The sequence below is a fragment of the Glandiceps talaboti genome, chromosome 11 (genome assembly GCF_964340395.1).
Source record: "Glandiceps talaboti chromosome 11, keGlaTala1.1, whole genome shotgun sequence".
NCBI lineage: Eukaryota > Metazoa > Hemichordata > Enteropneusta > Spengelidae > Glandiceps > Glandiceps talaboti.
Window position 1 is genome coordinate 19,068,150 of NC_135559.1, and position 27,921 is coordinate 19,096,070.

Below are 27,921 nucleotides of genomic sequence, written 5' to 3' on the forward strand. Positions count from 1 at the left end.
CTGAACTTTCGCTCAAGATTTAAACTTACCACGACACTACCTACATATAATATTGACTAATTAATAGAGTACCTCTATCTTTTTATAAATAATAGACCAATTTTTAATGAATATATCTTTTGTTCCATAAAAAATATCCCTGTTGCAGCTAGTGCAAGAGTACGACCCATTTTCAATGGAGGTATCACGTATGGATTGAGCACCATTCTGTTTTTTAAGGGTCAGGAACAGATTTGCAATATTGTTAATGTCTATAGAGCTGTTTCAAATGTCTGTTGTTGACGAACAGACTTTGCGAGAACTAGTTCAAGAAAGCTGTACCAAAAGTAATCTTTGATAGCATTGGATAAGGAACGACACACCGAATAAGTGGTCTACGAATATAGCAACCAGTTCTGTAGGGCCAGTCAGTTTGTAGTCACTTCAAATGTTAGAATCACCGCACTCAGGTACATGTATTATGCGGCAATATAAACGGTATTTGTTTGATACATAAGTTATTGTTCCTTATTTCCTTACTATATGTTAATGTTTTAGGCACAGTAAACCAAAAAAACAAAACATGTATATGGCCATAATTCTCTTGTTAGCTTGATGACGCAGCGGGTGACAGTAGGATGAAGATCAATGGACGACCTAGAATTCAAAGTTTAGCAGAGAATATCGAGGAATAATTATATACTTATTAAAAAGACGTCCATAATTTCAGATTCAATTTTAACTATTACATTCTTGTTACCAGAACTACAGACAATGGCTTTTAATACATGAGATAGGACAATTATTCAAGAATAACACGATAACAGACTAGGGGTCAGCAGAGGTCATACTGCAGTGTAATCAGTGACTTATACTAATTCAGCAGTTAGTGCAATGTATCCCCACCCTATTCCACTGCCTCACTGAAACTCAACATGTCATAGTGGTTTAAATTTATTTTAGCTCCGTGAAAGGTCTACAAAATTCTGGTTACGTGAAAAACAGTTGGTAGTGTGAGCGTAAGCCTACTTTTTGACTGTCCTATTTCCTCGGAATTTACTGTACATATAAAAACTGAACGATTACTTCGGGTACTTACCTTCTGGGACACAGTTAAACCGTTTTGTTTCTGTGACAATGGTGGATTGCCGGCCAAAAATATAACCTAAGTTCAATAGGTCTCGATTCATGTAAAGTTCGAAGAAAACATGCAAAGCGACAACACAGCCGACTAACACACCGATACAAATCAGAATGCATTTTCGAGTTGTAGGTTTCCGTTTCCTCAACTTTTCACGTTGCATTTCAGCGATAATTGAAGCGAGAAGAATTCGAAATAACAAATATACTTGTTTGGTTGACCCCCAAGTCGAGGTGAAAAGTCTGTCTGTCATAAGACGTGATTTTGTATATGCTGACGTGATTAAAGGTCAGGACGAAATTATCCCTGGGGAAACTTTAGATTTCTTCTATTTAGTATCATCAATTTTAAGTGATAACATTGGAAAATATTCAAAATACTGACACAATATGTAAACTCGATCATGAAATATGTAAAATTTGTACTGAAATATGTAAATTCGATGACGTAAATTTGGTAATAAAATAAGTAAATTCAGTAATGAATATGTAAATTCGGTAATGACATGTAAATTTGGTATAAAACAAGATTTTTCTCTTCTAAACTGAAGAAGTCATCATCATCAGTGTTCTGCATAATTGACAAGATTGTAAAATAATTATTTTCATACTCTTGAAAAATCCCTAAATTTGTGTAGGTTGATTTTCTTGCATGTTTATATACTGATCTATTTTGGTGTGTGGGTGTCTAAATGTGTATCTACCAATGTAAACATTACTCATACGACAGAAATGCGGGGAGTGTAGGTATTGAGATAAGCGGGATATCGTCTGGATTTGTTGCTGACCCAGGTCACCACATACCCTGGTAATATTTAGTCAACACAAAAGTAGTAAAAATAAGCTTTGTTCTGCGCATGCCCTGTCTAGTCACAAAGATAAACATGTTTCCATGAGCTCCTGTACTGATGTACTGCTTACTGCTGGAGCTGACCAACATACCAGTGTGCTATTTCTTTATGGAAGTCAGACCCACTTCACTATTAGTCTGTAAGGTACGTCGTGACGGGGCGCCCTCACACATCGGCCAACCCCTCCCACTTGAGAGGAGGCCAGTGAGGGCGAAACGTCACGACGTATCTTACAGTCTACTTCACTATGTGACGCTAACCATTTCGGGTTTTTTCTTTGATTTAATATCGCAAAGACCAAGATCAGATACGTATGAAATTCAGTTGTCAAAAACAGATAGAATTATAAAAAAAGTCGGTCCATGTAATCCTCATTACTCCACTGATAAGATATAATAATATAAAACTAAAACCGTTTTGTACCGGACATAATGAGATAGCTGCATCGATATATCTAGGTTGCACGGGACATCCTTACCATATATTGTAACTAGTTACTACAATGGTCAAACCCCATCCATCAATGCCCCCTCCCTCAACAAGAATACATCACCGGCCTCATAAATAAATATCGGTAAAAGAAGTGTATATTATTGTGGTGAAGTTGCAAATGTACTAGACAGAAAACCGCTCCTCCTGAGGTCACGTGTGGTTTGGTTTCAGTTAAGAGCAACAAGTAATAAACATTTGTAAGAGCAAAAATTCTAGAGCCCCACCTTTTAAGACAATCAGAATTTTCAGGACCCCCTCCCCTATTTCCCCAACAGTGGGTGCCGTGAATTCTGTTAGTGTCCTAACGTCGACGTCAATGGCATATTGAAACTTGTTTCTGACATTTCGATTCGAGGAAGTGACGTCAAAGAAGGACTGGTGACCTCATCAGGCATCTCATCCATCAATGCCCCCTCCCTCAACAAGAATACATCACCGGCCTCATAAATAAATATCGGTAAAAGAAGTGTATATTATTGTGGTGAAGTTGCAAATGTACTAGACAGAAAACCGCTATTGAAACTTGTTTCTGACATTTCGATTCGAGGAAGTGACGTCAAAGAAGGACTGGTGACCTCATCAGGCATCTCAATGCAACGTCACATTAGCACTACATATAGCCTGTTTAAAACTCGTTTCAGTACAAAATCGCACAATCCCGAGATTGAATGTATCTATACACAAACTTACCTTCAGGAAAACAGTCAAATTTTGCGATATCGTCAGTGGCGCACTGTCCACCATTAGCAGAATCATTCACCTTACCCCGCTGCGAAGTCATATAGTACACGCCCACTACGACATTCACTATTACAGCGAGCAGACCGACACACAAACAAATCAGTAGCAACCTGTTCGTGTCAGTTTCCTGTCGATGTCCCCGGTCAGTATACGTAGGTTCAGGCTCAGACAAGTAAGAAAGCTCACTTGTCCGTGGTTTAAGGTTCAGTTTTGATTTTGTTCCCTTCTTTCGCTTCATTTTCAAACAACTCCGAAGACGCTAATAACTAGTAGAATCACTAAGTGTGGAAACTGTGTTTGCATTACATACGTCGACGACAAAGGTCAGACGGGCACAGCATTGTCTAACATATTCAACATGGCTTCATCACATCAATCATGAGCTCATGAAATAGGGAACTTGCAATCCAGACTGAGCATGCTCAGACGCAAAGGACTATGGGATTATCTGTGGTTATCGTAATACCTAATCAGGAGCTACCGATAAGATAAATCTCCCACAATGGTCAGGGTGACTATGAATTGGTCATTTGTGGTTAAAAAGCAATGCAACAGTATTGTTTAGAATACTATTTGATTAGTAGTTATTATCACATTTCCCATGATGCAACATTCAACATGATGGGTTTGCAAGTTGCCTATTGATCATATTTTTGAATTATGAAAACATTTGACTTTGGCAACAAGTAGTGACGATTATCTCTATGTGATTGATTTATTGATTGATTGATCTGTTACAAACGGCGAAGTCATGCATCATACTTTAATAAAACTCCGGCAGTGACCCACTCCAGAGTCAACACATGACAGTTTTTGAACGCAGGTAGGCGCGGAATACTCGACTCGATGGATTATAGAAGAACATGTTCAACACTTGTTTAATTTACCCAACTAAATCCTGGGGAATGGCTACATAGGGCTTGTTTCTATGTCCAATGTTTATCAACATTAAGAATATTATATATTCAATTCATTCATTCTTTTTTTTTAAATTAAATAGTAAATCTGAGGTTTATCGGAGTTACGGTAGTTTAGTCTGTGTGATGTATTACAATGATATATAGTCATGAAAGTGCAAGTGAAGTTATCAATTCAAAATTTATGTCTACGTGGTATTTTTCTTAGTGTTTGAATACTGTAAGCAAATTCAAGGCATTCAAGAGAACGCAAACATATGTTGAAGGATAACAAATTATTTTTGCTACCTGCCTCGCTCATATCATATGCTTGATATATGAAGACTTCAAACTCACGTCGGACGTCTTATGATTATGACAAACAGCCAGGCAAGCATCAGACAAAAGACATCATATTGAATCACGTTTAATTGTGAAAAATATTTATTTCATTTGAATCAATATTTATAGTTCAAAACAGACACATAATAAGAATTTACAAATAATCAGATCTGTCTCTTTCAAAAGTTAACTATGTTAACCTGCGGGCAGTATTGGGAGCAAAACAAAATTCTACACTTTCTACGGGAACCCAGCTTGCATATACAAATAATCAAGGTAATATCAAAGTTTCATTTTTTTTTTTACAGTTTGTTGTGTCTTGTTTCCTTATTATAATAATATTAAAGTTATATTTATTCATATCAATACTTTATAAATGCGCATGCTCAAAAATATTCAGAAGACAGTCCTTAAATTGTGACATGGCAAGCGACTACACGAATGAAAACTTGACCTCTGACCTATTAGAGACGCCATCTTGAACTTAGCGACGCCATCTTGAATATCTACTCAAAGTGAAATTTGTTCAAGAAACGTAAACAAGCAACTAAATAACTGACTTCTATGTCTAACTAAATATAAGTTCTATACACGTTTCATCAAATTATCACTCTAACTGCCGAAAAAATGACTCACCACCACTGGTTCATCAAAAAACAACTTGAAAAGAAGTTAAAGTTAGCAATATAAAAGATAAAGTAAACTAATATCGTCATCATTTTGTATGATTGTAATTCTAAAATTGCTCTGGAAATCAGCTTGTTTCAATGTTTTATGATCAATTTCAAATAAAAGTTAAACAAAGACCATGATTCTGGTGATAAAATATACTCAGATTCTAGCTTAGTTGGTTGCAATAATTATAGGAACAAAGTATAAAATGACAATGAGTATATTCACCTTATAACAGATTAGTCAAAACTACATTTTTTTTCTGTAATTTCTTTCTTCAAAGTCAATATAAACAAACAGACAACGGTGAGGGATCTTGGAATGGTAGTTTACAATAGGTTATACAATTTCGTTTGTACTTGACCGAAAAAAATGTTTTAAAAAAAATCTGCAAAAGTGATATTTTTTTTTACTTTAAATGTAACGAATATCAATATCATGATCTTCATTTATCGTGATATCCACGTTATATAAGGTAAGTGTCTGCAAGAAAAAAGAGAATGAATTATTAATCATCTGTGAATATTGTAGAAAACTTTAATATTGCAAGCTGAATCAAATTCAAGATGTCACAATAATGACACGTGATGTATAAGCACTAACACCTTGACGTGTAACACCTACAATACTGTCATCTTCCAGTGATTGTGTACACACGAGTATTAAACTAGAATGCAATGATGTCATCGGTCTGGGCTTATCAGTCTCCCCTCATATTGTTTGGGGAAAGGGAGGTTAGACCACGCCCACAACAGCTGATCCGCCAGTCTAGTATTAACCAGTGGAAAATATTTCCGATCCTTTCGAAACTGATTGCTTGATTCGTCCCATTTATGGCATTTTTACACGGTTTTATATTTTTGTGTTCTAGTTCGTATTTATGTCGCGTATTGGCCTCCACAAGGGGAGGATGGGGCGTGGTAATACCTCACATTTATACTCTTTGCTTTATTAGGTAGCAAAGTCTTCAAGTTCTGGTGGTTGACTTTCCCTTCCTTCCTCTACCTAATTTCTTTAATAACTTACCTTCAAATTATACAACGTTTCTGTTGTTTCTGTCTGCCAAGGCTGCAGCTGTTGATGGTCTACAAATACTTGGAACACTTCCTTACGTGTTCCTAAGATGGTGATATTCTGGATAAGTGGAAGGTATGGATCATCATAACCAGCTCTGTCAGCTACATAAGATATGCGTTCCTGAAAGGATAGAACACTGTCAATGTGTTTGTTGTTTTTCCCAAAACATAACAGATGAATACATTTTTTATGAATTTTTATTTATTTTGCACTATTCGTCGACAAGTTGAAATATCACAGCCATTGTGTCATTGTGTTGCCTAAATATGACTGGCCATGCATGCCTGGATAACAATAAGTTGGAAGTTGGAGCCTAGCCTTCAGGGACTTCTGGCTGAAACTAAGATTTTTTCACATAGCTCTACATTTTACAGTATTCTGGTACGTTGTTAATCTAAACGTAAAGTTCTTTCCACCCTACCTCTGTAGCTTCAATTCTTGCAAAAATGTCGTTCCTGTATTCATATGTATCTGAAATCAAACAGAATAAAACATTGAATGGATGGAATGGGGGACAAAGAATTCTCTTGAAAGAACATTATCTGTTCCAAAACTAGGCAATACACAGCTGGAAAGTGATTTTCTTTGCTCTTGTTCAGTGTCCATGCTTGTATAAATTTTAAAAAATTGTCAGGTTGTTTTGATAACCTTAGACAGTTAGATAAGTCATGTTATTTATCCATGTGCTGCTTGACAGTATGGCAAGATAGTCTTCTCATGCTGACGAGATAATACCCCCTCCTCCTTCACAGAGAGTTTAAGAAATACGTCTACTTACTTAGACTCTACACATGGTTATTTAGGCAACTGTACGACGCCTTATCAAATATGAACATAATCACCATAGCCAAATTGTATTATCATGAAGTTTTGTTTGGTTTCACTTACTTCTTGAATCTCCGTCATCCCAGAACAGATCACCAATCGCCATACCGTTACTAAAATCGAGATCCGGCAAGGCTATAGTCAAGCCCATACCAAGGAAACGACTGTAAATAGAACAAAATAATACGTTGATAAATTATATGACAATGTGTTTGTCATCATAACTATGTAGTTAATACCATAATTCAACTTTTTGTTTGCCCATTACTGTGACCTGGAGAACTAATGTCAGGTCAACTTTGAAACTGTGTCCTAGTAGTGTGGGATACAATGTTGACAAAACTGGTCATGGTACGCCTCAACTGATAGGACAGGTATCATGTAATGCAAATCATCCAATACACTTACGCGAAACGTGTGCTCTGAGAGTGCCACTGCGTTGCTATGACTGTGCCTCCTTTGATGTGTATAGGGATTTGATCCATCGGAGCGTCAATAGTGATATAACGTCTTTGACTTGTTCTGGCCATTGGGTGACCCTGCAAGCAAGGAAACGTGTATGAATTATAAATTTGAACAATATCTTATGTCCTTTGTAAGTCATCATTATTTTTGAACTCTTAGTTTCTTGAGAAGGTGACTGTCTGGAAGACGTACTTCTGGTTATAAAATTTGCACCCTGAAGTCATTTCTCTCTGTCCTTTCACATAGAGACTGCGAGATCTTAGATCAGCCCCTCCCCTTTTTCGTATCTCACAGATTAACCTTCACAGTAAGGTTTATTCCAGTACAACTGAGCAAACATAGATGAGGAATATTTGCACTCATAGGAGCAGAAAAGGTCTCAGAACGATTAGAGAAGTCCACTCTAGGTCTGTCAAAACTATTTTCAACATCTTATTCTACTAATTACTCAGCATATAAATATTTGTGTGGGTTTACTTACAGTCCAGTAATCGTACCAACGACAATCAGCAAAATAGGCATTGACCTTGACAGCGTCCTGTAGGAATCACAAAGAAATGGTAACAAAGTAGAATCAAGTTAAATGTCATTTCATTTTTATACTTTTTTTTTTTTTACTTTTTTACTTTTTTAAAATTTTAAAAATATTTTTTATTGTTTATTTCAGAAACAAACGAAAAAGAACTACACTTGGAAGATGGTATACTTGCTTAGTCTAGTGAATGGTATCTATGGTAATGGTAGGTTTCTCAAGGAAGCCAAGTGGTATATCATGTATGTTAGTCCATGGATGAATATGTGTACATGATGTACTTCACATTGGACACCTTAGTTTCTATCTCCATTACTGTAACCCTCAACAAGGAACATTATGGAGTATGATGGTACTGTTTTTGTTGACAGCTATACCCGTCTATGAATTGCAGATCATTCTGTAACATTTGGCACTAGTACTTGTGGACTTTATGTGAAGAGTTAGGCGCCTTCAAGTAACAACAACTACTAGTGCTACAGGCATGGGAGCAGACGCTTCCGGTTGCAGCAAGTTTGAATCTGACATAGGAGAGTGAAATCCGTATAGATCCTTCTACATGGGATGTGCGTTTGGAAAGTACTAAGGATTTTGCCAGGGGTGGGTGGGTGGGTGTTTGGGTGATTTAGAGGTAAACAGGTGAATCGGCTATAAGGGACAATGGTAGATAGAAGCATATGAATTATTCGTTCAAAAAGACAGACTAAAACCCAGGGAATGAAATAACCCGGGAGGAGAGAAAAGCTATATACCTTATCCAACACTGGTGAAATGAGCAAAGCACTGCCCCACATAAACTGACGATCAATATCCCAGGTGTTAACATCATTTGGGAATCTGAAAACAGACAATAAGATATAGATAAGTGGATCATTTAACTGAGAATGTTTTGAATGTGTACTATTAAAGTCTTCCAAGTTTTCTGATTTGTATTGAATGCAACATGTACAGTTCATACAGCAGTGAAGCTTGATAGCTTGATAGCTTGATACTGGATCAGAGCGTCTGACACAAAGGCTTATTTTGTCCATCACTAAACTCACATGTAATGGTACTTTTCTTTTTACAGGATCGCTTATTTGGAATAGCATTGGATCTATAAATAACTCGGCCATTGAACGTGTAACCTTCAATGGCTTCACTATTTATAATAGAGACATCAGTCATAACTCAGTGCTTTTCAGATGATCATGTGAAATCATCTATTCCTGGAAAACGTTTTGCGATTCGTTATTAACAGGAGTCGTGGATGAAGTAACATAAGGTACTACTTACTCAGCCCATACAGGCCTGGCGACCATGGAGCCATTGACGTGGGCATGATGAAACAGTGAGTAAAGGTATGGCAGCAAGGTGTATCGAGTCTCCAGAGCTTTCTTGACAGCTATACGGAAATCCAAACTGTAACGATCAGCCATTGGATCTTGGTCCTGTAACATGATCACAAGGGTATGCTTTAGAAGAACTACGAGAGTTACATACTTTTGCAGGCAGGCACACTTCCGTACTCTTAGCATATCAAATATTATATTCAACAGAATTAAGTGGATTATCGACAACCTGAAGAAAGAACTAGCTAAGGTGCAGTTCCATATAATGTTATTCCCAATCAGATCTGTCACCAGTTATGTTTTTTCTGCAGCTGCAATGTTCATTGTCATTTCCATTTTGCATCTCGGGAAGAAAACTCACTGCAGCTGCTTGCGAAATGCCATACCCGATTTAATCTAGAGTTCTAAAATGCCAATTTTGTAACGTGCAGGCAGTTAGTTATATCTCCCTTGTTACAGTATGTATACACTAGATCGATGCCATCAATTCATACTCTAACCAAGAAACCATATAAATGCTTGAGCTTGTATTTAGAGTTGGTTTGACGTAAACGTAATAGATTCAAATTTGGACATTTATACCAATTTCCAGCAAATATTTGACAATATACACTACATTAGCTTATTTACCAATTCATCTCTGACGTTGTGGTTCCTAGCGAACGGATAGAACATTCCAAGTTGATGCCAACGCAGACAAAGTTGCTCTTCAGCTTCACCAAAGTAACCACAAATGTTGGCTCCAACCTATGTAAAGCGGAGAAAAAGTACAAACAAATGAGACAAAAGTCGCAGACTGTAAAACCAACATTTATTGTATAATGACTAAAATGTTCTCAATTAGTTCATAGTCATGACTCAGCAAAATAGGCTTCTAGACAATTGCAGACACATTCAACTGACTGGGTACAACGGGAGGCTTAGTTTAATTTGATGACTATAGAAAATTTGACACCTGCTACATTGTTAATGATTAACATGGTTATGTATACTTTCCAATAAATTCGACTATTCCAACCTTGAGTTTCACATAAGCCCAAAGACTTGCCCAACAACTAGTTTTCAGGTTTTTATTCTGTCACTTTGTGATCTATTCCAAAATGGCCTAGGGGCTCCTTCCTTCGCCCAATATGCAAAATCCCTAAATACACTACAGAATGCATGGCACATTTTTCGTTGCTTTGTTTGAATTCATGATGTAAATTCATACTTTGTACTTACATATGGAATACCAAACAGGCCAAACTCCAACATACCTACAACAGACAGAAAAGAGTTTTATAAATATATTATCTGTGACGTTGCATGGAGTATATTAACAAATATATATGCGAGTATTTCCAAAGGCCCAGTTTAGATTAGGAGAGCTATAGAAAAAGTTTGTCCTGAAACGAATGGTTCCACTGATAAAATAACACTTATACCAAAACCAGGGGTTGAACCCTGACCTTTAAGTATGACATCACAGTAATGCGTTGTTTGAATACGCCCAAGTACTGAGTTTATACTAACTACATATATTCACAGCTTTGCCTCCTCAACTGCTTTGGTATGTCGGATAAAATTGTAATAAACAGATTCTCCAAAATTGTATATATTTTATTTGTGTAGAGCGCCAAAGGCTGAGGCAAATTGATGTTCTTACCGATAACTGAGTAATGTAGATCTGCCCAGATTGACATGTTATCTCCCAGCCAATGACCAGCATATTTACCAGTACCAGGGAATGTAGATCTTGATAAAACGATGCCTCTCTTTCCTGGGTTAGCATCACGGTATGCACTATAGTGAAGAAATAGTGTGGTTAGTATACGGTTAACAAGTTGCCATTAACACCAATATACATTTTGCATATAACTATATAAATGACGTACGCATCATGTTTAGGACTTACAGTGATGTTTGTGCCATTTTATTGATGCACAACGTACTTTATTAAGGGGCATACGCGCAGCTAGTATAGAGTATGAAACGTCCAGTCGTTGGTCCACGTTTTGACTCGTTACACACGTTGTACGTATTATATAAGTTTAAGCAACGCCTGGATCTTTCAGGCTAAGAATATGACAGATTTGGCAAAACTCCTACCCTACCTTCAGTCTGATTGTTTGACTATGTTCATGTCTGTCTGTCTGTCTGTCTGTCTGTCTGTCTGTCTGTCTGTCTGTCTGTTTTGTTTGTCTTCCTTCTGTCCGTTCGTCTGTGTCATTTTAATGTACCTTTATGTCTTAATTAATGCATCTTTTTCTCTCTCAATCTGTATTTCGTGTGTTATTAAGTACTCTCTTTATTATAATTTAATGTGTTAATCTTCATGTTCTTGTCATGAATTACGTCATCTTAACTGAGAATTTTAAGTTTGTCAGTGTTTACCTCAATGTCGACGACTACACCACCATCACCACCACCACCACCACCACCACCACCACAACAACAACAACAACAACGACGACAACAACAACAACAACAACAACAACAACAACAACAACAATAACTACAAACTTACTCATGAGCTGTGATTGCCATCTGATGTCCATACATACTGTGAAGATTGTAATGTCTGTCTGTTTTCTGAGTGGCATCCATACACAAGGTCCTGTCCCACATTCTTCGATCGTGCATGTCTTGAAAATTGAACATAACAAAAAAAATGAAATGAGTCAGATTATTTCTGTCACAATTTCAAACACAGACCTGACTTTGTGATTGTACTTTTGGCACACTATGTTTGCAACTATCATGAACACGTGGTGAAGTAATTTTGTAGAAACCTCCTTGCATTGGAGAGCTTTGATACGAATGATTGGAATCTGTAAAACAAGTTACAAAATGCAAGCCGAGAACAGTTCATTGTCGAAGTTGAACCCCTTTCCTTCAATGTTATGCACTTTTGTTATAAGTCGGATAAGCCATAGCGGGTAACGACATATGTGAAAAATTAATTATCCCTTCTACACAGTGATTACTGTATCGTACGATGATAGATATACGTGTATTACAAGGTGTTCGACATTGTGTGTGAGAATTACGGATTTTCAGAATTGGTAACTAGTTACCACGTGACATTCTCACTGCAAAAGTTGACAATTTTGAGCGTACTTACATCTTGGGATGTATGGTGGGTAGTTCCACCAGTTTCTCCAGCAACCATATCTATCACCATGGCGGAAGTTGTCAGGTTCATTATTTTTCTGTGAAAAAGAGAAATTTTCAATCAGTTAGATAACTACACTACAGTCAATGTTCATAAATTTAAGGGAAATGACATCTTGTGAGTTCACTATATGTCTTAAAAAACATGGATGTTAAATGAGGTAAAGTGCTTTGTTTACAAATTCATTCACTTTTTACTTATCAGTATGATACTGATAGCGATTACACATTACTAGTAGCCGGAAGAGATGCAACTGGGCAACTTGCGTTTAACATGTTGTAGACTGTTTCTATTGTTATTGTAATTGTGTAGCAATGCAAGCTGTCGACAATACATTTAACGGAAGTTCACTAGCAAGGCCAGTACGTCACTTCCGCCAAAGTACAGGACGATGCCAACCGCGTACTAATAAGTGAAAATGAATGAAACCAATGTCGTGTTTATACTTACCAGCCACATTCCATCAAAAGGTACTTGCATGTAGAATTTCTTGACCTCATCTTTATACCACTCTTGTGCCACAGGGTCGTCAAAATCTGGATAAGCCACCCAGCCAGGCCAAGACTGAAATTTGACAAATCACTATGTTCATTATGGATAGAAATACATAATTTATATTGCTGTTGTCTATTCCCTCTCTGTCTCTCTCTCTTTTGTACTCTCTGTCTCTGTCTTTCTCTACATGTATCTATCTTTTGCACTCTATCTTTTTTGGCTTGTCTGTGTCTGTGTCTGTCTGTCTGTCTGTCTGTCTGTCTGTCTGCCTGTCTGTCTGTCTCTGTATGTATGTATGTATGTATGTATGTATGTATGTATGTATGTATGTATGTATGTATGTATGTATGTATGTATGTATGTATGCCTGCCTGCCTGTCTGTCTGTCTGTCTGTCTGTCTGTCTCCTTCTCATGCTTTTTTATTATTTTATAATTATATTTATATGTCATTCCTGTGTTTGGTTTTACTTACCTCACCGTACAGTACAGTTGCATTATCTGATTTAGTAATATATACTTTTTTCGCCAGACCAGTTTGAAAGGTGTCATATTGAAGTGTCCCAAGGGTTTCACTTGCAATACCCGCATGCTGCATGGAGAAAAAAGATACATTTAAACATGCTAATACGTGTAAGACAGATGCATGTCATGCAAGCTTCTTCTCAAACACTATACGGAATAATGTACACTATGGACATTACCCAGCCAGGTCAACTTTAATGTCAGAAACATGGCTATATATTTGGACAGTATGTTTCCCCCATTTATTTTGTACAAGTAATAACTTTTAGATCACAATTGGTATTCAAATACATCAATAAGTATGATTTCCGAGACTGTATCTCAAAACATGTGAAAACAATTTTAAGCAAGTAGCGCCAATGGCGTTGTTTCACAACTGTACAGTTATATTTTAATGTTCATCCACATGCTGATTCATGCTAGGTGTAGGTGTTCATTTGTTGCATGTTTATCTGCTTGCCTATCCATCCCTGTTCTTACTGTTACCATATACACCATCGTTTGATTGTTGCTATGGGTGTGGTCTTGTTGCTTGGCATATTTGCATTCACGTTTGGATGTTTATCCACTTGCCTAACCATCCCTGTTATTATCTTTGCAATATACATCATCATATGGCTGTTGCTATGGGTGTGGTCTTGTTGCTAGTCATATTTGCATACATGTCAGCCCAATCCGCCCAGTAGGTTTTGAATTAAAGATCTTTTGACCCAAAATGCCCATCTCTGATGCAATCATTTTCATTTGAGCATTTTCCATCTACACATCAAAAGTAATGTCCCCACCAAATACCAAGGCAATTGGTCAGGCGGTTTACATCCACACACACAGACATTTTACCATGCCTATATCGTGACTACAGAACCTCTCTTCAGTTGTGCTAAAAAACCAACAATTTTTGTCAACTGCAAAATGGCGGGAAAAACGTGTCGTCCTGTGTAGGTTGATGGCCAATTAATCTTAGAGTATATACTTACGAAAGCAAGCACACATCTGTATCCAAAACGATGGAGAACGTTGTCTATGTAATCTTGCAGATTGGCGAATTGGGAACCAAGAGTAAACTCCCTCTTGTGGTCAAGATAGTCTACGTCAGCGAATTGACCATCCTGGAAAAAAAATGGCATGTTTAATACTTCTGACATAGAACCTCCTTAACTATGGTCAGCATGTGAGACATAGTAAGTACACTAATCTTATTCACGCGATGTATTCACAGTCACGTGTGAGCTAATATTCTATTCAAGGATGGTCATACATACAGGAGAATTGAAGTTGTCTTGGTGTTTCACGCAAGAAACATGGCGTTGACAGTTCAATTCTAGACTAACAGTAACAGAGACACAATAAACACAGCAGGATCCTTTACCCAATCACATTGAAAAGAGATAAACATTGCTATTCTTTAACAGTGTAGTAGAAACAGGCTTCTACTGAAAACATTACACGTGGACTTGATGATTTTAATGGCTTCAACTGTTTACTTTTTCAACTAATAACCAGCATGGTAACTTGTTTATTACTACATCCCCACTGTGTGAAGTACCTCTATAATTGCTTCGATTGCATTTGAAGTTGTCTGTGTGTAAAACAACATCATGCTGTCTCATGAAAGAAACACCATGGCATCTGCAACATGTAGTCATTGAACATACATTAGGAGAATACATAGCACATGGTATGAAAGTGAACTACGCAAGTAAATCCACAGTGTTGATAAACTTACAAAAGGCATTCCTCCCAGTCTGTTTCTATCGGCAATGTACTTCATTCTGTCGGTACTGTCGTATCCCCATCGCGATAAGTGGAAACCTAGTGACCAATATGGCGGCATCACAGGTCGACCAACCGTCTATACATGGAGAGAACAAATACAATGAATGATAGAAAATAAATATATGCATAAAATGTTTTTTATTCCCCAGATAAGCAACGATAACAAAAGATAAACGCATCCGCTCCTTCGTCTCTCTGCTTCTGTATGTGTATGTCGCTGTGAGACTGTCTGTCTCCCCCCCCTCTCTCTCTCTCTCTCTCTCTCTCTCTCTCTCTCTCTCTCTCTCTCTCTCTCTCTCTCTCTCTCTCTCTCTCTCTCTCTCTCTCTCTCTCTCTCTCTCTCTCTCTCTCTCTCTCTCTCTCTCTCTGCGAGAATCGTTGTAGAACTCGAGGTTCCTAGTGACAGGAACACGGCAGTGATTATTTTCTCACCTCACAATATTGCTCCGTGACCTTCTCAGGAGTCGGTCCAAAGAAGAACCAAAAGTCTAACACGCCGCCCGTCGTCCGATACGTTATCGACGGTAACGGCGTTAACGAAGCCTCTAAAAAAATAATAATAATTAATAAAGAATTGTCATAAATAATAAATAATTGTCCGGGGTCAATTGTCCTGATACAGTAATGATATAAAGTAGTCAAGCGTTCCTTCCCAAGTTCCGCTATGCATGTACATAATTTGAACGGCGTGCAAAGTGCACATACTTAGTTCGAAACCAAATCCTGTTTATTTGTGCCGCCTTCGCGATAAACGATTATTTAGGGGGTGGATTGGGGAGGGGGATGACACTAAATTTATATATGTAAATAAGTACGTCAAAATTTAAGATGAAGGTGACACTGTATATAAGTCAAATACTGGTATTAAGTGATATAACACTTACCCATAGCATTACTGTTCAGTAATAACACACCGTGAGCGTTGCCGTCATTTTCAATCGATACATAGTATGGGAACTGACCGTACAAGTTTTGGGAGTAGTCCTGTAAAACAAAGGCATGTAAATATATCACGTGATGAATTCAAAGATCGATTAAGGGAATGGAAAAGTTTTGATCTGTTCAATTTGTGTGCTTTCTTTTTTAAATTTTTTAACATAACGCTGTAAGAAGTAGTAATTTATAAGTTTGGACATTGTCATGTTCTTTTGAGCTATAGCATTAATCTTTAATATTGAACTGAACTGTCTACCACCTTGTCTGTATGTCTGTCTGTCTGTCTGTCTGTCTGTCTGTGACTGTCTTTATCAATACAACTATGACTTACATCCGGGTACTGATTTCTGGAATGCATGGCCCAGATATGCCAAGTTTTGAGATTCTTCTGTGTCTTGTCCAGCATATGCTGTAAACGTCCATGTCTGTTTTCACCCAAACCATAGAAATTCTCAGACGGCAGACGACTAGATATCGTTAGATACTGAGCCGAAAAATACAAGCCACCAAGTGAAGTGTTGAATCTGTGAATAAATAAATAAATTAGACTCTAATTTAATAAATTTGTATAATTTGCATAATGTATTGACTAATTACCGAAATACACACTCCTTATATAGTGAAAGAACTTGAAGGTCACAACAAAATCGAACGAAAACGTTTAAAAAAAAAAAAAAAAAGTTTCGCTCCTTCTACATACATCTTACTAGCCTGACCAATAAACAGGTAGTTAACAAAATAACTATATTTCAGTTCACAAGGGCGTTATTTCTCGACCTTTGTCAGTTAACTGGTCAGAACACAAATAGTAAGACTATTCCTGACAATTGACCTTTCACCCCTACCATGTACATATAATGTATGACAAAGTGTTCCTGTAAAACACCACTTCATCATACAGTACACGTGTAGTGGTTGCTGCCCCGGGCATAAATTTCATCAGTGAAAAATAATTATTTTACTTGTGTATTTTCTTTAAACAATACGGTTATCATATAAATCAATTAATTGACTACTTTTATTTATCAATAGAAGACCAACGGGAGTAAGTCCCATTTACTGGCTCCTAAAAATTAAAAACAACTCGAGAAAAAGACACAAACATGTCAAACAAACAAAATTAAAAAAATGGGCACATTACAAGGCAAATATATAAAATCATTCTTGCCACGTGGACTTGAGATGAAAATCTTGCAAAATTGTTCAGAAATACATTTAATAATCGAAATACTACAACAGAGATAATTATAAGTTGTCACACATCTCTGAAAGGCACAGTGTTTAAAAAACATTACTAGTAATTCTACTGATCATGACATCAGGTCTAAAAAAAGTAAAGTTCCCCTCTATCTGCGAAACATTAAAACGTAACTTTGAGAGAGAGAGAGAGAGAGAGAGAGAGATAGAGAGAGAGAGAGAGAGAGAGAGAGAGAGAGAGAGAGAGAGAGAGAGAGAGAGAGAGAGAGAGAGAGACAGAGACAGAGAGAGAGACAGAGAGACAGAGACAGAGAGAGAGACAGAGAGAGACAGAGACAGAGACAGACAGAGACAGAGAGAGGCAGAGAGAGAGAGAGAGGGAGAGAGAGAGAGAGAGAGAGAGAGAGGGAGAGAGAGAGAGAGAGAGAGAGAGAGAGAGAGAGAGAGAGAGAGAGAGAGAGAGAGAGAGAGAGAGAGAGAGAGAGAGAATATATGGACTATCAGAAACATTGTTTACACACCATTGACAACTTAACATCAGGTTCAAATGACGCTTATTTTCAAGTTGTCCATTTCTATCAACAACAACGTGAAGTAGTTGTTAAACATATCGGATTTGTCGTTTTAGCTGACAACTAACAACACTGAAGTAGTCTTTCACTGACATTTGTGAAAATAGTCTTTCGTTGTCGATATTGATGTCGTCTAGAGTTTAGGTCATACAATATACAGTATGCAAGTTGAAACATTATTTTCATTGATATACTTGGTGGAGCACGTTTTATTTTATCTCTTATCTTTGCTACCGTACCGGACAAGTTGACTATCAATCATTCTATACCACAGTCAAATGTGAGCTAAGAGTCATTGCATGGATGTCCCAAGTCACGATGATAAAACAATAATTGTATAATTAGCTAGTTTCATGATTATAGAACATTAATATTTTGATGAAACATATGGTCCCAGTTAACGTCCCCTACACTATTACAGGTGTCCGTATTCTCATTTGATTCCAAGCACATCAGAACAAATTTTGAATACTCTAAGGGGTTCATTAACTTTTTTTATTACCAGGCCGATAGAAAATACCAGAAGGCTAGTGCGTTGCAACACGTTCGATAGGCTTGGCTTACAACAGAGGAGAGTTAGTGAGGAGGTTTGTATGAAGAAATCAATGATGTTTCCTAGGATTATAGCCATACGATATTGTACAGTTACCAAAATTTATTAAAATGCCCGTTTGAAAATTCGGATTCCACTAAAAAATCGAGAAACACAGAAAAGACAATGTTCTATTAATAGTTTATATTAAAATAACATCAGCTTCACGTGGAAATGGGTAAATAAAATATTAAACATATCAAACGTTGTACTTTTATAAAGCCTAGAAACGCGTCACTGTGGACTGTGACCTTGACCTTGCCCATCACTTAACGTAATACTTAAAATAAACATTAGTTGATGTTACCAAAGAACGACTCTTGTATTAGACGCAACACAGATCAAACAAAATTAACTTAGTTTATGATAAGAAATGAAATATTTGCATTTTTGTTGAAAATTGTATATTCTTATTAAGATTGAGAGTTATCACAAATTTCTTACAAGAGGTGTTAGTGAGATTTGCTAAAAATAATTCTCTCAGTACCCTAGTGCAGGCTCACTATTGTACAGAATACCAGCAAGATACCACTTATAGCTAAAATAATGTTGGCTTGGTGTTTCACTCATGGGTCATTACGGTTTTGACACAAAGATAAACATATTTTGACTCTATAGTCTAATAATAACAGAAACACAATAAACACAGCAGAATCCTTTACCAATCACATTGAACACTGATAAGCATTGATATTCCACACTGCAGTAAAAACAGGCTTCCACCTTACACATGGACTTGATGATTTATAATGGCTGCAATGGTTTATTTTCTAACTAGTTATCAACAGATCAACTTGACTACTTCTACATCCCCACTGTGCACGGCACCTATGTAAATGTTTCTTTTGCATTAGAAGTTGTCTGTGGGTGTGCAACGAATGTCCAGTTACATGAGTGAAACACCAAGGCAACATCGTTTTAGCTGTACAACATACGTTAATGATATAACAGGAGTACTGGTCACTTCCATTTATATATATTGATATTGTGTAAACCAGCCATTACTGTTATATCTGATATCATGCATGTCATATATATAGGAGTATACATTAAGTGAATATTTATAGTTCTAACAAAATGAAATACAAGCAAACAACATGTTTACATATTGAATTCTTTATGTAGTTGAAGCACTAATGAATTTCGTCGTTGTTGTGTAAGAACTCCCTTCACCCATGTGCTGAGTACAATATTAGAAGCTCATTATTATCAACCCCAACCCTCCCCATTGTTCAATTATACTACCAAACATTGTTTAAAAAGCGGTTGGCAAGTTTGTATAGAGATGTATTTTTCGACATCAAAATATTCCTAAACCGTAAAGACAACGGTAGCATGTACCAACGCTGTGATTGCAACACTGTGGAATGCCAACTGATAATACTGAATCACGTGGTGACAGAAGAATGTCCGCCATTTTGATTTTATGAACTTTGTGATAAGCCATATAGCAAAGCATGTCTTTGTTCTAATCACCGATGATAATTCTTCGTGAAAAATGTTCAACGAGGGGAAAAGATGCAACGTTCCAAAATTGAAGTCTTAGCTTCCTATAAAACTAGCTAAAACCGTTTTAGAGTGTATTAACGTTCATTTTATTTGTGAGATGCCATCATTACGGGTTGTGTGTTTTGGTGGTATAATACAGACGTCTGTGACAACATGATTAGGGTGGACGATGGGGAAATTTAATGCCGCCATTTTGAAAGTCGGTAAAACTAAACGTATACTTACACGACCGTGTCTGTCAGTCGTCTTCTGATTTGGAGTGTGAATGGTTCCTTTGTAAAATCAATTCTGTAGAGTGGAAACTGTGCAACCGTTGTAGTTTGGGGGGTATCAATGGGAGGTTCATAACGCTTCCAACCTGGATCGTAGAACTGTAACAAAAATATTAAAGCTGCTTTAGTAGTCTGAATGATCAAGTTAAAACGTTACAGCAATACTACTCTACAAATTTCGACTTAAAATGCCAAAAAAGTAATATATTTTCACTGTAATTTACCAAAATTTTTGATTTTAAGGTTCTAATGACCCGCCCTGAAGATTTGCAAAAATCTAACACATTAACTGTAACTTTATTGCACAACTATATCTTAAGTGGGTGTTATAAAGTAAAGATACCAAAAATAAAACACTCCCACCAACAAATATACAGTTACAAATAATACAACAAAGTCTTTATAAATGAATATTAAAGAAATTATAAACACATAAAGTAAAGCAAACTATAAAAGTTAAACCCCAAAAATTCTGGATAACGTTTGAATTGAAATCCACTTCACAAATAAATACAAAAAAGTGTACAACTAAACTGACAGGCTTTTCAAATTGATAGCGGGAATTCCTATAAACGTGTTCTCGGTGTTTACGTGTGCTTTCACAGAAAGTTTACTGTCTCCATCTAATTTCGTAATGTCTGACAAGTGGTCGGCGCGAGTGATGCGACGTTGGTGTTGTCTGTGACACGACTTGAGATACCAGTGTTCAATTTTTCAACAAAAACGAAAAAATCTTAAAAAGTTCAAGTTTTAATCTTGTTCTCACAACCACCTGTTGATTCCGATCGTCTGATCGAAACGCGCCAAAATGTTATCTGTTCCGATCTGATGACCCTTGCACTTTTTTGTTCGCATGTAGACTTTATTTGCTTCGTACACGTTTGAAATATCAAATATATCACAGACAAGTAAAAAAAGTAAGTCATCCAGGTGATAACCCTTTCATGAAATTTTAACAAAATTTGGTGACCTACTCAACTAGGTGTAGTATAATGTCTGTCTACAGCTCTGAAGAATTTACAAAATATGAACTATTTATGACTTGTATGCCTGTTGTTATCATTACACAAAACTGTTCAACGTATAAACTCTAATTATAAATTACGATTGGTATATAATTTTCACATTTGTAATATTATGCTTGTTGTTTCCGGACGCAAAGTGCGCCATTTGATGCAACTTCGATTATGCAAATATTAAACAACTACTTTGAGCACATGTACATATGAACTGATAATATGATGACAGACGTGCCAGGCATGTTGAACTGTGGAGCTACATTGTACGGATCTCTCTCCCCACACCATCCTGCATCTTAACAGCGTGGGAGTATGTCATGACGTTATGGTATTTTCACATAGAGGCTTGAAATGTTTTCACGAAACACGAGCTGCCACTAGAGCTGACGATATTTTGATGCAAGTACATAAACCAACAAAAAGAAAGGAAATTCATGCAAAATGCGATGGTTTTCGTCCGTGTATGCACGGAACATTTTTGTTTTGTTTCGGATACAGGTTAGACTTGTTAATTACGTAAGTGAATATGGGTTGGATTCTTATATAACTGTTCCTCCTAAAATAAATAACTTAATATGTACAAAAAAAGTTACTGTCGTCCATTTTCTACATAAGCATTGTGCACTCTGAACTGTAAATGAACTATTGAAATAAATCAGTACCCCCAAAACACTAGTATATGAACACATTTCCAGGCGTTTGATACGATGATAAATCGCATAGTCAACAACACGAAACGAAAACGCACAACTATCAAAATTCGTTGAATACTTGTGACCATCTTGTAATAGAGCCAAGTCATAATTCTATTATGGTCAATATAACCTCGCCATAACCATGAAATGTCGGCCTCGACCTGGGAACTGTTATTATAAATAAACATATGAAGAGAGAAAGCTATGTGGATCGGATTGCAAATTGATAACGCATTTACAGTTAGGTAAAATATTGGTTAGCAAACATAATCCACGAAGTGGCTATTCACTTTAATCAGATATTGTTGTTTGTTTGTTTGTTTGTTTGTTTGTTTGTTTGTTCTGTCCTTGGACATGGTTAAAACAATTGCTGGCCAACGATATATTCAGTTCAATGTAAACACAAAGGGAACGGCTAGCTATATATATAAATCTAAATTGTTGTCGTGTAATTACTGCATACGTAGTGACCAGTCACTTGTTAATGTACAACTAGTCCGTGTCAGTCCGTTTCTATCGCCAGCGTTGACCTTACTTATATAGCCGCCATTTTGAATTACATACCTAGCTAAACTATTTCTTATCGCTACATCAATTTTATAACAACCTTATTTTTGTAATTTTGCAAGAAATGTTTTGTTGAAATTGCTTCCAGATTACTATTTTGACAATTTTTATGCATATTTTAAAACTCAAAAGCAGGTAGTGTGTGAATAACGGTGAGGTTTTACCATGGTTGCCGCGGAATTCGGTTCTTGTGTAAATATTGATCACAGTGTACCTTCACACAACCAGTTACACGCATTTATCAAAGTTATAAAAATGTCCCCCAAAATGGCGTCGTTTTCATAATTCTCTTGAATTTTATCGTTAAATAGTAATAGTCGTTTATCGTTCCTTGGAAATAAACTATTCCGAAAACCTCCACGAATTTGTAGTGTATAAAAACGCGGCGAAGTTGAGGGATTAAAAATGTGTACATAACTGTGTTGACAGCGACATTTCACAAATATGTGGTAAATATTCTCGAATGCTAAAATTTTGTCAGTTTTTACAGAAGAAAGAACCTATAAATTCTTGATATGTTTCCCCATTTTTTGTCACCAAAACACACAAGTCCTAAAGTGCAAAGTTGACAAATTGGCGCGGGAGATTTCTGAATGATCTACGTTCATGGGGGAAAAAGGAGAGAATATTACCGATTTTTTTAAAAGAAATAATTCTTACCTTGACTCTCAATCTTTCATTAGTTTGCATTTCGATATCCAACCTCAAACGCCATATTTCACCGCTGTAAACTCTTGGCGTCTGTCGTCGAAGTAAATCAAACTGGTAGCCCGAGACAGTCTTCCGTTCTTCCTTTGCTAAATTGTATCCAATGTTCATGGCCATATAACAGGACGGCGCTCTTGTCGTTGACTGGTACCAACAGCATCCTCTTTTCAGGCATCTGTACCAATTCGGCGTGTCGTCTTCAGGGTAACAGTCCATCTTCTCTTCTTCCATCATAGCGGGGCAATGCGGATCCTCCCAACGCCATGCATAATACGGTGCTGAGTATTCTAACACAAACGGAATAAGAATACCAGCGAACATACAGAACAACAAAACCCCAATCAGAATCCATACCCAAGTTCTATTCTTATCCTCATCCTCGTCGCCGTACTTCGACGATCGCTTCGGTTGATATTCCCCCGAGTCCGCCATGTTTTTGTGTGAAATTTCAAACACAAAGGCGGATGGAACTGAAATGAAACAAAATGGCTATTTGCGTGTGCAATCTATCCGTTACCCGCCCAGGTTCTGTAGTTATTTTTCCATTAAACATTAACCCAGCAGCGTCCTATTGGGTGCAAGGTATTATTGTCCATCGTAATCAACCCTACCTATCGCTGCACATTTGTTAATCATTCCCTAATGACGTAGTTTTAAACGTTATGGAACTTTGGACTTGTAAATGTTAATAGTTTGACTGACGAAGACCACTCCAAAATTTTACGTCCTCTTTTCGATCACTTTTCATGTTTCAGTAGTGCTCGTCAAATTTCTAACCCCTAATATTAAAACGTTATGCATTGAATCGATTTATTTAGAACCGACTATTGGTGATAGCTTATATTTGATAGATTTGGTGTACACAGTGTTGAATCACCCACGTCCCATATATCATTAGCGACAAGTCCTTATACAGACATATGCTTTACAGTATGAGACAGTAGGCGATTGTACTTGAGGTCATAAGCTCTAGCATGGAGGTAGGAAGGGCATTAGGGATATGGGGGCTGGCTTGTCAGTCGATTCATACCGTGAACATTCGAAATCGTACCCACACATATACATAAGAATCGTTTCTCACCCATAAGTACGTACGATATTTTTTCAACGACAAAATTAAAAAAAAATACGATATTTTGGAACATGACGTCAATGTAAACTTTGTTTAAATGCCTTTTCATTCAAAATGTCACTTTCTGATACTTTCGTCCAAAATTGACGAAATGTTTATGAAAAATTTACCAAATAACACCTTTTAGTCGAAAAGTGTTCGTGACGTCAGAAAACTGGTTTCATATCGTATTATGAAGTCATCCATGCAAATTTTAAATAATCAATGACGTCACACTTCAATTTCTAGTTACATGTGGAGCCTGGATATGCATTTATTTATTACTATTGTGTTGTTTTCTGGAGTTGTACTGATATTGATTCATTACCAAGATATCGAGTGATGTAATGTAATCTAATATGAGTATAGTTTATTAGTATAGTGGATCAATGAATTATGGTGACGACATTTTAACAATTTGAAAAAATAGTATGTTTCCGATGCAAATTGAAAAAAAAAATCAGTTTAGATTTAAAAAAAAATTAAAATTAAAATACAATTAAAAATAATTTCTCTTATTCGATAAAGTATTTGGTAGATAACCGATAATGGTTTGTTCCGTTGTTGTTTACTTGTGCATTGAGTGTTTTTTTGAATAACACGTAGGTGTATATTTTCATATTCGCAATTGTTGATTTATTTCTTACATATTCGTATGATAACATTTAAATCCGTTGAGTTGATGTTGAATCTGTCGTATCATTTCATAATTCATTGAGAGAAATTGAAACGGTGGCATCTTTACAATAAATTACAATAAAAATATATCATGATAGTTTATTGGTAGTGTTCAACTTATATTTACATTAGTTAGGCACTGTAATTGCTTAATATTTTGTTTTCATTAAAATCATTCATGGTATATTTGCATTCCATTTATCATGATATGGCTAGTCTCATATCACTAGTAACTGAACGAGCACTTGATGTGTTGAAAATCACAGCTGCTAGATAGAATTGGATGATATTTGGATACTTCTCGTAGATAAATATATTGTACATATTGGAAAATACAAAATTAGTTAAAGAATAATCGTGAAACTATCGTTTGTGACCGACTGTATACTGCATTCTACTGTGGCTCAGGCGTATAGTAGTCCAGGTTTTGTACACATCATCACATGCCATGCATGACGTACAGAGCAGTGTGTGCAGTGTGTGTGTGTGTGTGGGTTGTTGTAGATTATACATTCTTTATCGATGATGTCATTCACTCATATCTATATCTCTATAGAAACTGACCGACGGATTGTGGGATCGGCACCAGTCGGTGGAAATGCAGTCATATCGGAAATGACGTCACTGTAGATCTATCTGAATATTGATTTTGACGACGATATCGTCACTCCTGGCTTGCCTTATCCGGAGAACCGTACCCATTTTGTTTTGTTGTCGTTGACATGTGTATTTGTGTGTGTGTGTGTGTGTGTGTGTGTGTGTGTATGTGTGTGTGTGTGCGTGCGCGTGCGTGCGTGCGCGCGCTTGAGTGTATATATATTGCCCTGTCTGTCTGTCTGTCTGTCTGTCTCTGTGCAGGGAGGGTTATCTTTTATATTGAAGGACAATGTCTTTTATTTTCATCTCTAGGCTCTACTACCTGCTCATTTTCTTGTTTACATTGACACAACACGTACGCGTAGTCTGTCTGTCCATGTCTATATGTGTGTGTGTGTGTGTGTGTATGTGTGTATGTGTGTGTGTGTACGTGTGTGTGTGCGCGCGCAGGGAGGGTTATCTTTATTTTGAAGGCCATTGTCATTTATTTTCACCTCTACCTGTTCATGTTGTTGACTACATTGACACTAGATGTACTGTGTGATGTTTGGCGGAATTTGTTTTGATCACCTGTAAGATTAACCAATTGCGCATAACATTTCTGGTATGCCATGTCAAAGGTGACGTCATCATGTATTGAACTCAAAGGTGATTTATGCCATTAAATATTAACAATCAAGTTATAAATAATGATAAGGATTCTTCGTCAACTATTAAAATGTTCAGCATGGTATATACCTAGTCTTGCTGCTAGACGTTCGGGCTTTCTTTCGATGCTAAAACTATAAGCGAACGAAGTTCGCATGTGAGGGCCTGCCCGAACAGTCTAGCGAATGTCATTTTCCGACCGGACATTCCATTGAGATTCCATTGAGCGGTGGGTTGGGCCATCTATGCATGTTCCATCCTCGATAGCGTTGTTCGGCTGTGTGTCGTATTTTATCGGAAGAACATCCGAGGGCTAGCTGATAGACTAGGTATATACCTTACAATGAGACAGAACAGAACACAGATTCAAAGCACAGATACAGCAATCTGATTCAAATGCTTTGAATTACAGGAGAATATGTCGATTTTTGAAGAATTTCAGTGACTCGATTCATGCCACTAACAACTTTATATGACCACAGACAAGTCTACTTACATGTACTTGTCTGTGATATGACGAGTTTTTTGCATCATTGTCACACTCGTGCCTCATACACGCGATGCAATGCAATGGGGGATTGGTTGGATTGTACCCGCATAACTCATCAGCAACAGGTGGGTTGTGATATTTTCATTTTTTTTTTAATTTTGGGAATAGTGTATGTATACGGGAATGTGTGTGTGTGTGTGTGTGGGGCGGGGGGGGGGTAGTGGGGCTGATTTGTATCACTCGATATCACAGTACTACACAACATGATGGATTGAAGATATCAACTAGAATCTGCAAGTCTTCAAGTTTCACAGCATGATTTTCAAATGAAACACTTCACTACGAGAAGTCAGGAAATTATAGGAAAGGACTCCCGCAAAATTAGTCAGTAAGATGGCGTGGTGTCGTTCAACATCTTGCGTGCTGGCTGATATGCAGTTGCATGACACATCGTATATTGATACCATCTCAATGTATCATGCGCCACTAAATATATGTTTGCCACATACATTTCAAGTTCCCCACACTACAAAACATTACACAGTACAGAGTACGAAATAAAGAGTAAACTTTTTTTTTCTTTATTTGAATCTTAGCAATGTCATGCGGTAATTATTTTTAACGGTCTTGTATCTGTAATAGTAACGTCCAGTATTAAATGCAATTTACAGATCATAAACATTCCAATTTTGTCCTTGTGTCTTTAATACAACAAAAATCACAAAACCTGATACAAAACGTTGTCTGACTGGACAAAAAATCAAACTAACATTGCTACTGTAACATTTTATACCAACGTTCCTTCTTTAATCGTCTGGAGCGGCATACATCTTAACCAACATCGCTACACTTTCTTTGCGCAGACGGTAAGCTACCATTATCTCAGACCACCAAATGTCTGAGGTTAAATGCAAGCCTCATATGTGAAGGTAAACCTCAGACCACCATGTTGGTCTGAGGGTTGGTGTGTTTATTCTTTTCCCAAAAGTCAATTGACTAAAATAATTGTACTAATTGAAATCAGTTCTTGCTATGTCAG

At 36.9% G+C, this 27,921-nt stretch overlaps 3 protein-coding genes across 3 annotated transcripts in view; all 3 read right to left on the reverse strand.

Annotated features, from left to right (window-relative positions):
- Nucleotides 1-3,481, reverse strand: part of LOC144441894 (sucrase-isomaltase, intestinal-like) — a 19,473-nt gene extending 15,992 nt beyond the window's left edge. Inside the window, exon 1 of the mRNA XM_078131147.1 lies at nucleotides 3,153-3,481. Within this exon, the coding sequence (XP_077987273.1) occupies nucleotides 3,153-3,441 (289 nt within the window). The 5' untranslated portion in view covers nucleotides 3,442-3,481. The remainder of the gene's footprint in view (nucleotides 1-3,152) is intronic.
- A 2,046-nt stretch (nucleotides 3,482-5,527) lies between these two features.
- Nucleotides 5,528-11,869, reverse strand: LOC144442111 (putative maltase-glucoamylase 2). The gene is made up of 12 exons (XM_078131381.1): nucleotides 11,850-11,869; nucleotides 10,989-11,125; nucleotides 10,565-10,599; nucleotides 9,974-10,090; nucleotides 9,288-9,442; nucleotides 8,765-8,849; nucleotides 7,962-8,018; nucleotides 7,424-7,554; nucleotides 7,079-7,179; nucleotides 6,612-6,661; nucleotides 6,140-6,310; nucleotides 5,528-5,596 (listed from the first exon to the last, which is right to left on the reverse strand). Exons 1-12 carry the CDS (start codon nucleotides 11,867-11,869, stop codon nucleotides 5,528-5,530), a joined length of 1,128 nt encoding a protein of 375 aa, XP_077987507.1.
- Nucleotides 11,870-12,025: 156 nt separating this feature from the next.
- Nucleotides 12,026-23,790, reverse strand: LOC144442112 (sucrase-isomaltase, intestinal-like). The gene is made up of 11 exons (XM_078131382.1): nucleotides 23,311-23,790; nucleotides 20,323-20,468; nucleotides 16,559-16,751; nucleotides 16,176-16,275; nucleotides 15,724-15,836; nucleotides 15,242-15,367; nucleotides 14,493-14,624; nucleotides 13,466-13,582; nucleotides 12,948-13,061; nucleotides 12,447-12,534; nucleotides 12,026-12,153 (listed from the first exon to the last, which is right to left on the reverse strand). Exons 1-11 carry the CDS (start codon nucleotides 23,788-23,790, stop codon nucleotides 12,026-12,028), a joined length of 1,737 nt encoding a protein of 578 aa, XP_077987508.1.
- Between the last annotated feature and the right edge of the window lie 4,131 nt (nucleotides 23,791-27,921).

Excerpts from the sequence above, each read along its gene's own strand:
- LOC144442111 (XM_078131381.1), bottom strand. The coding sequence starts at position 11,869 with ATGGCAATCACAGCTCATGA. Across the intron at positions 10,091-10,564 it reads GCCTGTTTGGTATTCCATAT|GTTGGAGCCAACATTTGTGG; the intron begins GTAAGTACAAAG and ends CGCTTTACATAG. Across the intron at positions 9,443-9,973 it reads ACAACGTCAGAGATGAATTG|GACCAAGATCCAATGGCTGA; the intron begins GTAAATAAGCTA and ends ATCATGTTACAG.
- LOC144442112 (XM_078131382.1), bottom strand. The coding sequence starts at position 23,790 with ATGGCGGACTCGGGGGAATATCAACCGAAGCGATCGTCGAAGTACGGC. Across the intron at positions 16,276-16,558 it reads CCAGAAATCAGTACCCGGAT|GACTACTCCCAAAACTTGTA; the intron begins GTAAGTCATAGT and ends TTTGTTTTACAG. Across the intron at positions 13,583-14,492 it reads ACAGATGTGTGCTTGCTTTC|CATGCGGGTATTGCAAGTGA; the intron begins GTAAGTATATAC and ends TTCTCCATGCAG.